This window comes from Phalacrocorax carbo, chromosome 6 (genome assembly GCF_963921805.1).
Source record: "Phalacrocorax carbo chromosome 6, bPhaCar2.1, whole genome shotgun sequence".
Classification (NCBI taxonomy): domain Eukaryota; kingdom Metazoa; phylum Chordata; class Aves; order Suliformes; family Phalacrocoracidae; genus Phalacrocorax; species Phalacrocorax carbo.
The window spans coordinates 34,291,335-34,303,879 of record NC_087518.1 but is presented as its reverse complement, the minus strand read 5'-3'; the positions used below and the strand labels follow the sequence as shown (position 1 = coordinate 34,303,879).

The following is a 12,545-nucleotide window of genomic DNA, read 5'->3' as shown; positions in this document are numbered from 1 at the left end:
CCAAAAGCCTCCCTCTGCCAGGCACAGCAAACTTTGCCATTGGTTGCCCTTCACTGCTATACAGGATTTCTATCTGTTATTATGCCACGTTCATTTTCCATCCCAATCCATTTAAACTGTGCCTTTTTTTAAACACAACATCTAGTTAACCTTTGGGGTTTTTTTTCCACAGTAGATCATTAAGACTAAAAAAAGGTCATCTGGCTATCCCAAATTTGTACATTTGAGCAGAAAATGAAAGATCTATGGTAGCATTATATAGAACTAGTAATTTTGTGAGCAGGAGAACTTAGAAAATTTGGTTTCCTGTAGCTTTGTGGATTCTTTAGCATCTAATACTGTTGTTGAGCTAATTTAGTGGGCTTCTCCCCTGAGAAGAGGGAAGGGCAGTCAGAAAACCATCAGGCCACTTTTAAAGATTTGCAGATTCCCAAAGACACTTTCAGGCACCAACAGGATTTTCAGAAACCTAAGTGCCAAAGTGATATTGCTATTGTAGGTGCTTTTAAAATCCCAGTCAGCATCTCTTTGCATCTCAGGTCAAAGCAGACCTTTGAAGATGTTTACAGACCTTTAGGAATCTGCCTGCAAAGGGCCCTAGTGACACTGGAATGTTCAAGAAAAAAAAAATTTCCTAATGGGTAGATTATTCTATACACTCCAAATGTTTGGGGGGGGCTGGGGGTGGTGGTGGTGGTTGGGGAAGTGGCCTGGGAAGGGCTGGGTTCTGTTGCAGCATTCTCAGAAATATCTATAAATAGGCAAAACAGAAACTTGGCATTTAGTCTCAGCTACTTTCCCAAATGGACTGCAGGAATTTGCACAGACAAATCTCCCACTGAAGCCAGCAAGGATTTTATCATGAAAGGTCCCAGTCCTGCACTGAGCATTAATCTCCCACCCAAACACAGCTATAAGAGCTCCTTGCACAATCCTCTTTGAAGCTCTGGAACATAACAAAAGGATGCAAACCAGCTAAATAATGACATATGTCCAGGCAAAATGTGTATTCATGATGATACATGACCTAGCAGAATACCTTACTAAACCCAGTGACAGTCAGTTATGACCTGTGACAGCATATCAAATGCAACATATGGTGCCATTTAAAATATATGTGACCGGGCACGGTGCATATCATCTATGACACATCACCCCTGTTTCTTGCAGAAGATGGGATTAAATGACTCACCCCAACAAACTTCCTGAGAAACTCCCTGGAGGATTCAATGTCTGTATTGGAGAGCTCAATGTAGTCTCCCATCATGCCCTCTTCTGTGGCTGGCACCTCCTGGTAGAAGTGTTTGGCCCTGGCGTAGAACTGCATCTCCCCATTGATAACTTGACTTGTCAAAGCGTAAAGTTTCACTGAAAGCAGATAAATCACTATTTTATTGTTTATGACAGATATTTCTGGTTTAGTTTATTCCTTTGGAGGCATGATGGCCAAGATCCATAAACCTAAGATGACCCTTCAAATCACCAAACCTGTTTCTAAAGCAAAGGTGGAAGGAAAGGTGTTGGATTTAATCCTGCAAGACCCTGAAGGACACAGCCCCCCTTGTGCAAATTCGGTGCCTCCCAGGCTCAGACATCGTTTTTGTCATCACATTATGTTCTCATGTCAGTGAAAAATCATTTCAAATTTGAAGTGAACATGCATGTCAAAGAGAGCAAGGGGCTTGATTTGCTCCCAGAAAAGCTATGGGTGGCATTTATTGCTATGCAGGGTCACAATTTCTGCTACCACAAACCTAACTGTTCTGCAGATTTCCATATATGCTTTCTAGACATCAACAGCTGCATGTGGAGTGCACCAAGAAGAGAGTGGATGAATGAGGCACTTGCTTTCGTTTATTTTTAGTGATACTGCACAGTCTGTGGCACTGCAAGTAAGCTGAACCAAAGAGCAGATGGTAGTCTCAGGCCTAAATGAATATACAGGGTGGGGAGAAAATTTAGAAGACAGTCCTAAATTTTCATGTGTGATCAAGGAGTGAGATAATCAGTGAGTGATATACCGGAAAGTTCCTGTGTGCCAGAGGCTTGGATGTTTCTTTTCGTTGCTTGGCTATTTCGCTGGTAATATAGAGCAATTGTAAGTTTGAAGCTGTTTTATTAAAACCTGTGAGCTTTGCTGGGTAAAGGGCTATATTTCCCTATTCTTTAAAAAAACGAGGTCTATCTTTGGCATACCGGGTTCTTCTATACTCGGATGTACATCGGCATATCAAAAGTAGTTATGTTTTGCAGCTCAAAAGTTTGGATTGAGGCATGCCATAAACCGTTGTCTCAGAAAACAGCACCTCTTACTATCCCATGCACACATACAGGTGTCCACGCATTTTCCTATGTGTACGACACACAGCTATTCCCAGCCAGACCTTTCAACGAAAACACAACTACAAGCCTATCTCTGAAAGCTAAGCAATAAGGAGGGATGGAGTCACACCGGGAACAAACCTTTGCAAACACCACCTTGCAGCGTGAGACCAGCTCTGCTGCAGATTCCCAGCATGCTTGAGGAACTGGAAATGATCCAGCAGCAAACACCTTTTGGGTTAATAACAGAAGGGGAGTGCTCCCTGCCAGCTGCGTGCACAGAAGGACCAGGGAGCAGTCCTTTGTCGCTGCATCTTTAAACTTCCATGGTAGCACTGCCAGTCACTGCTGGGAAGAGTCTGAACAGGCCATGGTTTGCTTACACCAGCTGGGGAACAGGAATCATGCCCTCCACGCACAAATGAGAGCTAGACCAGAGGCCCTGAATATAAGCCTGGAATGTATTTATTAAGGGCAAGCAAGCTCAGCAGGGAATGATAAGTGTGCGTCTGCCCATCCTCAGCAGGAGAATGACATTTTGGAGGCAAATGAGGGGGGGACAAAGGAAGTAGGATGGGGAATAATTACCACCAAGGACCACTCGGAATAGAATAGTGCTATTGGGTTACACATAAGCAGCATGCCCAGCATATCCTTCATCCAGCAAAAGCAGCATTACTAGCCCCTCCTGTCATCACCTGCTTAAGTCAACTGCTGAACGGATACTATTAAAGCTTTAATCCATTACACATTTATGTTATGCCTGAGAAATTTATACCACAAGAAGCACTGAGCCCAGAAAGGGTCAAACCTGGGAGTTTTACACACTCCACTGATTATATTCACATACTCAAAAAAAAATACATTTAGCTGAAGAAATTAATATGAAAGTGGCAGCAGCTAGTCCCCAGCACAACTTGGCCAGGGTGGCTCCCAGAGCCTGGGAAAAATTCTCCATCAGTGGCTGTGATTCCTCCAGTAAACAAACTCCATCTTCCCCTGGGAGTGGCACCATCTTCTTTTTCTCTGTGTCTCTTTTTTCTCCATTTCAGATGCCAGCCTGTCTGGTGAACAGAACTGAATCCCTGCATGTTGGCTTTGCAAGATCTTCCACTTAAGAGCCCAGTGATGATTTCTAGGGCTTGTTTAATGGGCCTATCAAGGGACAGTGATTTATTCCGTTCTGCTAGATTGAAGGGAAAGGCATTTAAAGGCTGTCTGCACACTAGAACAGGGTGTTGCAGGCAGCTGGCAGCATGAACAACAAATATTCAGAGTCCTATTCAAAACATGAGCCTGGCCCGAGGCAACACATGGGGACGATATGGTGTTCAGGATATCAGATCTGTAGTGTGTGCTCTCAGATTTCTCACTCAGAACCAGTATCAGGCTCACAGAATGCCTGCTGGGACTTGCATACATACACCAGCTGACTGGGCTCCTCCTGGACCAGCTGGGGCCCCAGTACCCCGCCTTACATGCTGGCATCTGAAACCAACTCTGGTCTCAATATCCATCGGATTTTCTCCACCCATCAGACTTTGCAAAGATCTTTTTACGCCAGTCCCCCAGCTGAGGCCATGCAAAGACACTGGCTTACTAAAGGTAAAGAGTGGGACTGTACCCTGAGTCTTCTGCGGACCCACAGAGTGTCACTCGTGCAGTGAGAGATGATTTCCACCTCTTGCTCCCTCAATGTTACTCCTCCCCCTCATGAATTTGCAACACTGCCAACTCTCCTGATCCACAACCCAATCTTCCAGACATAGCCAGTCAACCTCACCTCTGATCTGCCTCGCAGCTGTGCCTGGCATGCAGGCTCCAGCAGCAGGACCAGAGGGAGAGGGAGGTTTGCCAGCTTGCAGGAATCTACCCCAAAAAAGAAGTGCGAGGAGACACACAGGTCCTTGGTGGCAGTTAGTGTTGAGCTCTGCTTCAGCATGCCTTCCCGTCATCACAGGACTTGCCTAGCCAGAGGCATGTCTCTTTCCATGACCCATGTGGGACTATCTCATGCATCAGGAAATGAAATACTTGTGAGGTCTGTTACAGATATACAGCCTGATTTCAATGAACTTTGTAAAGTAGGGCATAGGCAGGATAGGATGATGGGGTTGCAAGTCTCTCAGAGATTGGGGTGCAGGGAACAGCTGTCTTTCACAGACAAGGTTTTCAGTGTTAAGGCAGGTGACTTGTAAGGTTTAAGGTCAGAAATGTGTTTCTATTAAAGTAAGAAAAAACTTTTTCCATGGCATACTTGGTCTCTCAGCTGAATCTGCTGGCAAGTGCCCCAAGTGTAGATGGCTAAAACAAACCCACTGCAAAAGCAGGCTGAGAACAGGAACTGGCTCCCTGAAGGTCACTCCACAGTCAGATGTTAATGATTTTCAGTTGCTGCAAACACAGCCGGGATGCAGAGTGGTGACCTACAGCTGAATGCCAACCCTTGGACTAGACAGAGTATCCACCTAAGCCCTTTTGCCCTGCAAAGTCCAAAACATTCTCTGTAATATTTTCTTATGGATCAGTTCAAAATTTTGTCTCCCAGTGCAGCTGATCTAAACCCCTAGAGATGGACCACTTTATACATAAGAGTGGGTGCAATCCCAGCCTGCAGTAGACTGTCTTACAGTTATTGGTTGCAGGGTTTACTCAGCTAAATTTCCCTGGCAGAAGTAAATGTTGCAAGTAATTTTTCTGAAGTTTTTATTTGTGAACATTATTTTGTGGCTCCAACTGCTCTCTGCAAAATATTGAACTAATTCCAGTTTGGCTGAGTATTCCCTTTTAAATGCAACATCTGCTTTGTGCATCACTGATGCACTGAAAAATAGTATTCTGGGTGCAGGGTAGAATTCACCTTTCTACTGTGGTCCGAGAACCATTTAAATTCTGTTTTATAGAGGATGAACATCAGCCCACCCCCAAAGCAGATTTTACTTACAAACACGTGCCTCACACACGGGAGTATTTGTCTCTATGGATCTATCATCTCAATTTTTGCACTGCAGATCTCACCCCACTGGCACCAAGTCCCACAGCCCATGTAAACACACGTGTAATTTCCAGCATCTGAATAGCTCCATTAAAGTCCACTGGGCTTAAGAGCATTCACACACATTTAAGTACATTGTTGGATCAGGGCCTAAAGTTACTCATGTGTTTTATTTATAAATGTTACCCTGGTCTGTAAAAGTGACATGTTTCTCTTAACAGGCTGTGATACCAGATATGCTCAGCTCATAGGTAAACATGCCTAAGTGCTCTACCACTGAACCTAGCAATGGACTGGGGGAGTGTGGAGTTAGCATAGCCTGAAGCAAACTTTCTACCTTGCTGACCCTGGGCTGCACTGCAAGTTTCAATGTGAGGTTTGATTTCAGTGTCATTATTCATGCTTAGGGTTAAGCACACGCTTAAACACCCTGCCAGGTCACAGTCTTAGTGTTGCTTTAGTTGTTGAATACTGTTTACACAGAGATATCTGGATCTGGTCTTGAAGCCTGAGAAGTTCAGTTCATTTCTGGTCAGTTCCACTCTGAACTGAACTGGAAAACATCATTCTGCAGAGATGTTCAGACCCGCCACATTCTGTCCTGTCCATCAGAGAGCACTGGATCATAAGACAATCCAGGTTGGAAGGGACCTAAGGAGGTCTCCAGTCCAAACTTCCACTCAAAGCAGGAACAGACATGAGGTAAGATGAGGTTCATCAGGAGTTTATTCAGTTTTGAAAGCCTGCAGTGATGGAGAATTGTACAACCTTGGCGGGCAACCTGTTCCAATGCCTGACTGTCCTCACGGGGAAAGAGTTTTTCTTTATAGCCAGTCTGAACTTCTTTTGTTTCCATTTATGGCCACTGTTTCTTGTCCTCCCACCTCACACAACTGTGCAGAGCTCAGCTCCATCTTCTTCATGATTTTCTTGTAGGTACTGGCAGGCTGATATTTGGTCTCCCTGAAGCTGTCTTTTCTGGCTGAACATGCCCCATTCCCTTAGTCTCTCTTCATAGGGCATGTGCTCCAGTTCCCTCACTACCTTGGAGGTCATCCAAATCACTCCATGTCATTTCTTGCATTGGGAGTTCAAGGCTCCATGCATATGCTCTACTGACTGCTGCATAAAAGGGGATAATCACTTCCCTCGATCAGCTAATAATGCTTTTATCAATACAGCCCAGGATACTGTTGGCCGTCTTTGCTTCCAGGACACACTGCTGGTTCATGTTCAGTTGCTTTCTACCAAAATCCTATCAGCAGGGCTGCTCCCTGGGCAGCCACTGCCCAACCCATGTTGTTGTTGCCAAATGTTCTTCCTTTCCAGGTACAAGACTTGGCATTTGCCTTTAAATTTCAGTGAATTTGAATTTCACTAGGTTTCCACTGTCTCCTTCTTCCAGCCTCTTTAGGTGTCTCTAGATGGCAGTCCAGACGAGTCCTGCCAGTTGGCCAAAATCTGCAAATGTGATGAGCAAGCAGTCCTTCACCTCCTCCAGGTCATTGATAAAGATGTTAAACAAGATAGGTTCCAGGACAGACGCCTGCAGTACTCCACTGACCTCGAAATTTGACTACGACTTTGAGCCCCATCACCCAACCACTTTTTACCCATCTAATGTTCCACCCATCCAGACCATGACATCCTAGCATGCTGTGAAGTTTCTTAGATGTGTATTCACAGCACATAAGCTACCCCTCAGCACCAGTCCTTACGCACACTTTTACTTTGTGACAATAACCATGGAGTAACAGACATACTGCATGTTCACATCAAGGCTGGACTCACAGTACCTTTTCTGTGGAGTCAAGCTAATTTGGATAGGCTGGCAATAAGCTTGTAAGCTCTTTTGCAAAGTTTTAATGACTCAGGTCATGAAAAGCCTGGCAGTGGGGATCTTTAATCTGATAGGAATGTTTTACAAAGCTTCTTGGCTGGGAATGAAAAGTCAAATAAAAATCAGACAAGAAATAAAATACAGTTTTACAAGAGAGAAGCAATTAGGCCTTGAAACAGCTTAATGATGGACTGATGGATTCTCAGTCATTTTCAGCCCATAAACCAAGATATTTTTGTCTTCATAAATATATACGGTGACCCAGTCATAAGTTGCAAGCATGATGCAGGAACTTTTATGTGAAATTCTACGCTAGATGTTCATAATGATACCTTCTTGCCCTAAAATGATCTATTAGTACTTACACTAACAGTTAACACTGTAGGAAATCCTGCTCAAAATCTAATATGTTGTGTTTATTTTCAAAACAAATGAAGTAACATTTTCATAGACTTCTTGAGATTCCATCCACGTATAACTGACTTCCCTTCTTTTCCATCTTCCCCTCTTTTCTACCGTTCCCAGCTACCTACCACTAGAGATAGGAGTATTTACCTTCCATGTTTCATTTTAAATAGCTGCAGATATTGCTGCATTTGAAAAGCCACATCAAAATACTAGGATAACATGGAAATGCTTTTCCTCTTTACAGGACTCTTGAATTCTACCATCTTGAGCAGAGTTCTCACTGAGTTCTGTATAGTTTCACACAATCAGGTAAGATAATGCACTCACCTAAATGGATCATTTGATTAAGAAAAGGCCCTTAAGAATTCATGGTGAAGAGTAGTTCAACAGGTTGCAGAGACACATCCTTTCCCTCTTAAATTCCTACAGTTCTAACATCGAGTGGAGGCTGAATAATTCCGCTTAAAAAGTGACATGCTAACATAATACAGGCCTAAGTCAAATCTACTTTTTTGCTATATTGTCCTGGGGAAATCTCTCTCTCATTCAGGGTCAAATTTTCATAAGAAATGAACATTAATTTCCTGCATCTAAAAAAAAATAATATATAAATTCTTGGCGCACTGTACCAGAGACTTTCACTGAAATTTGGCTATAAACAAATATCTTGGAAGCATTTTCTTCCTAGATAACAAACAGTAGGTTAGACAGCCTGCTGCAGAGATTGGGATTACAAAGACTCTTGAAAAAAAATTTTAAATCATTACCTTTCAAGCACCTGTCCAAAACAATACAAATGCCAAGGCTAAGGACACACTGAATTACAACAGAACAGGTATCAGGCACAGAAAGTAAGGCCTGTCAGCTCTGCTAGTTTACATTTGTCCTTCCAAGTTCTAAACAGGTCAATGCATGTTTTAAACTGTGACAAAAAAGGAACCAGCAGCCAGAAACCAAACTTCCTTTCACTCTTGTGGTGTTTCCCTTGCCCCCCTCTAGCAATCTGTGGAGTATTTAGGTAAAACAACAGGGTACTGAATTACAGGGAGCTAATACAGAGAGTACTGAAGAGTTTAGCTAGCACTCTAGTCTCTCTAGCCAGGCTTCTCAAAATTATTAATTATTGCCATTAATGAGTCTGCATTCTACCATCTAACATAATACATCTTTCCAGAGCACAGTCACACGCTTACATAGACACTCCTGCCCACCAGCTACTCACCCAGAGGAAGCTTTTCCAGCAGATAAAGGTAACTCTGAAAGAAGTCATTTCGGATTGCCTTATGCAAGATGAAGGACATACTGTGTCGACAGAGTTCTTCGTCTGTCTTGTGCCAGCGTGACTTAAAGGCCAAATGTGCTGCTTTATATGCCATAATGAAGACGTTTTGTGCAAGGGTGGACAGTTGCTGTGGCTGGTGCTCTCTGGAGGACCTGTCCTTCCAAAGAGGCAGAGGCAGTGTATTTAAATTGTGGCAATGTGCTGTCATTCTATATTGGGGTGTGTGTCTAGAGCAGTGCAGGGGGTGGAGGCGGGTGAGAGGGGAATGAGAAATACTGGCTGTTGGCACTGGCTCAGAGTAGTCTCTGGAGTGTCGCCCTCTGAAACAAGCAGGTGCTGGAAAGTGACTAAAAACTCAACCAGGAAATTGCTTAGCCAGTGTAAAAGTATATCTACTCCAAAAAAGAGTGGCTTAAATTCAATTACACTTTCCCTAATCTATACAGCCTTCACTTCAAAGGAACTCAGATATTATCCAGGATCTCCCATCTCCCTCTTTTATGTCTCACAGGGTGATTTTGGTTCTCTGTCTCTCCCTGGCTATTTATTTTTCAGTCCGGGGCACCCAAGAGGAAGGCCAGAAGACAGAACATGGACATACCTCTACACAGACTTGTGTGTCCTAATAAACTGTGATTATAGCAAGCAAAGAGAAAGCAACAGATTCAACTTCATGCTTTGCCACTGTGTCTGGCAGAGCAAGCCATTCTCTATGCACTACAGGCTGCCCGCGTTCATTCGATCTGTTTAAATGGTACAGACTATCTCATCAGCAAAGGCTATCTGGAAGAAATTGCTGCCTGGGAACACAGGAATGTTGAAGCCAGGGAGCTTTTTGCTTTAGCTAACAAAACACACAGAAGAACAAAAGGAGGTAAACTGCCCGTTAAAAAACTTAGACAAATATATTGGCTGGAAAAGAGAAGGAGGTTCAGGCCACTACAGCTGGGAGAATTCTAGAAGAGGGGGAGTAGGGTGAGAAGCTGAAGTCCTTCTGGTATGGAGAATGCTAAGCTGCTGAAGGGGACTGTAACTCATAAGTATGTCCCATCCCAGAGAAGGATCAGGCCCTCAAGGGACAGGTAGCGCTTCAAAACCTTGTCTGATCCTTGGTAGTTCAGGCACTTGGTGCGGTACAGCTTCAAGCCTCCTGAATTGCAAAGGTACCCAGCAAGGGGATGGGGCTTTGTACTGACTACACTGACCTCCACGCATTGTTGCCCATGAGCATTTCCCCTTTTCAAGCTGTTTATTCCAGCTTTCAGCAGAGTAAGCACACTATAACACAGCAACACACAGTCAGAAAGTAGAATGTTTTCAATACAAAAGGGCTGCCCTATGTCCTGAGCAGTACTGTGACTCCCGCCAAACATCTGATTAAGCTTCTGAGAGCAGAACAAAGAAGACATAGCCTCCACCAAGGAAAATTGCTAGTAATTCAGCTACAGATGATGCTAAGCAGCATTTAGCAATGCATCAATGTCATGGTCTAACCCCAGTTGTCAACTAAGTACCACACAGCTGCTCACTCACCCTCCCCCCACCCTGCTCAGTGGGATGGGGGGGAGAACTGTTAAAAAAAAAAAAAAAGTAGAACCCATGGGTTGAGATAAAGACGGTTTAATAGGACAGCAAAGGAAGAGATAATAATAATAATAACAATAATAATAGAATATACAAACCAAGTGATGCACAGTGCAATTGGCTCACCACCCGCCGACCGATGCCCAGTCCATCCCCAAGCAGCAATCGCTGCCCCCTGACCAACTGCTCCCAGTTTATATACTGAGCATGATGTCATATGATATGGAATATCCCTTTGGTCAGTTTGGGTCAGCTGTCCTGGCTGTGTCCCCTCCCAGCCTCTAGTGCACCTGGCAGAGCATGGGAAGCTGAAAAGTCCTTGACTAGTGTTAAGCACTACTTAGCAACAACTAAAACATCAGTGTATTATCAACATTATTCTCATACTAAATCGAAAGCACAGCACTATACCAGCTACTAGGAAGAAAATTAACTCTACCCCAGCTGAAACTATGACAATCAATTAAAGCATCTTTTCCAACATGACTTGCTTCTCCATCTTTATCCTTCAATATTACTTATTAAAAGTATTTACGGGCAAAATCATCCCTGGGTATTACTGCCTTTCTTGTTTCCCCAACTGCCATCCTGTACTACTCATTCTCACCTAACTGCATTGGCACGCTGTTCCCCCAGCTGTTCCAGTCTACATGATCATCCAAACATGTTGGTGAACAGAACAGTGAATAAATGTTATTCAGAAAAATATACTTATTTTTCTTTCAAGTGGGATCAGTTCCCCAGTCCAGCCCACAGCTGACACAACAGAATTTGTCATGTGCTATGATATGGGGGCTGGAACAGCCACTTGGGATGGCAGTGTAGAGGAGGTAGCCATACAGCCACAATACACAGCGGCCTTACCAATAATGCAGGCATACTCTTCCCTGTATCCTGTCAGAGAGGTGTGTTGGAGGTGGTTCCATATCCACCAAAGGTAATCTAAGTACTGGAAGATATGTTTCTATGCTCCCTCTCTGCTCATGCATTCCTTTTGTTGGGGTCTCTGGTGAGCCATTTCAGCTTGCTTCATCAGTTGGCTCTTTCTGTCTGGTCAGCACTGTGAACCAGCTCAGTGTAAAGCTTACAACTGCCAGAAAAGTGCAAGAAGGAAGGCAGAAGTCTGCAGTTGAGGATGGGGTAGGGAGGGTGGGATCATAGCAGTGGTTAGATCAGCTCTGATGCCACTGCACTAAAACCTGAGCCCTTCCTTGGGCAGAGGGCAATGTTCTTCACACAGCCTTAGAAATTTCTGCCATCCCTTGAAATAACTCAGTCTCAAATTTCTTCCTGGTTATGTATCTATCAGAGAAGCACCAGGCTCTCTCTGACTAATTTTGCAATATCTGGGCCCAGACACAATCCTGATGTATCTCTTTGTTTTCTCACAGCTCCGGCCCTTTCTCTTTGCTTATCTATTTTCAGCCACTTGCCAGTTAGTGCGCCAGGAACGGATGTGTCAAGACGGCATATTAATGCTTTGGAAAGATGATGCACATGCTCATTTTGTCACCGACAAAAGACACCCCGAGGAACGGAGCCCACCTGTTCCACATTTGACACCACATTTCACATTTGTCATGGCTGTACTTTTGGCAACGCCCATTGTGTAGCAAAGTGACCCCTCTGCTTTGAAACAGCAGTGACTCCAAACATGAAACCTAAGCCTTGATGTGTCCTAGTGGAGTCAGTCCCTGGGACAGCACTGTGGAAGGTGCTGGGACCACAGCCCCAGGGCTCCCCATAGCTTTGACACTCATGAGGTCCACAGGGGCCTGGGCTTTTACATTTGCTAGGAGGATGTGAAGAGCAAAGGCAGTAAAGGGCACTGTTTCTCTGGCCTTCTGTGCACAAGTGGGGCTTAACTCTCTCTTTGGAGCAGCACATTTGGGTTCCCCAGTGCCTGAACTGCCCCAGCGACTGTGACTCCAGTGAAGCTCTCTTGATTTACACCCTCTGAGAATCTTACCAATTACGTCAGTGAATACATACACATGGGAAACGGCATATTTCAGGGTCGCTCCCTATCATTTTAATGCCCTGCTAGTGATCTTCTCATAACATACTCCTAGCCCACTTTCCTTAGGACAAAAGATACATGCAATCATGTTGTG

General features: G+C 44.2%; 1 protein-coding gene across 9 annotated transcripts in view; it reads right to left on the bottom strand.

The window, feature by feature from the left end:
* The window catches only part of NTMT2 (N-terminal Xaa-Pro-Lys N-methyltransferase 2), a 39,217-nt gene that overhangs the window by 12,274 nt on the left and 14,398 nt on the right, over window positions 1–12,545 (bottom strand). For 4 of the 9 annotated variants that reach the window (XR_010373401.1, XR_010373402.1, XM_064454592.1 and 1 more), the window contains one exon: window positions 1,193–1,368. The exons of 1 other annotated variant lie outside the window; for it this stretch is intronic. Coding sequence is in view for 3 of the 8 variants with exons in the window: in XM_064454592.1 (XP_064310662.1) it covers window positions 1,193–1,327 (135 nt within the window). In the remaining 5 variants the exon portion in view is untranslated. Of the gene's footprint in view, window positions 1–1,192; window positions 1,369–8,787; window positions 8,981–12,545 lie in introns of those variants that run through there. 4 more of the 9 variants (XM_064454596.1, XM_064454593.1, XM_009505511.2 and 1 more) reach the window with 3 other exon arrangements.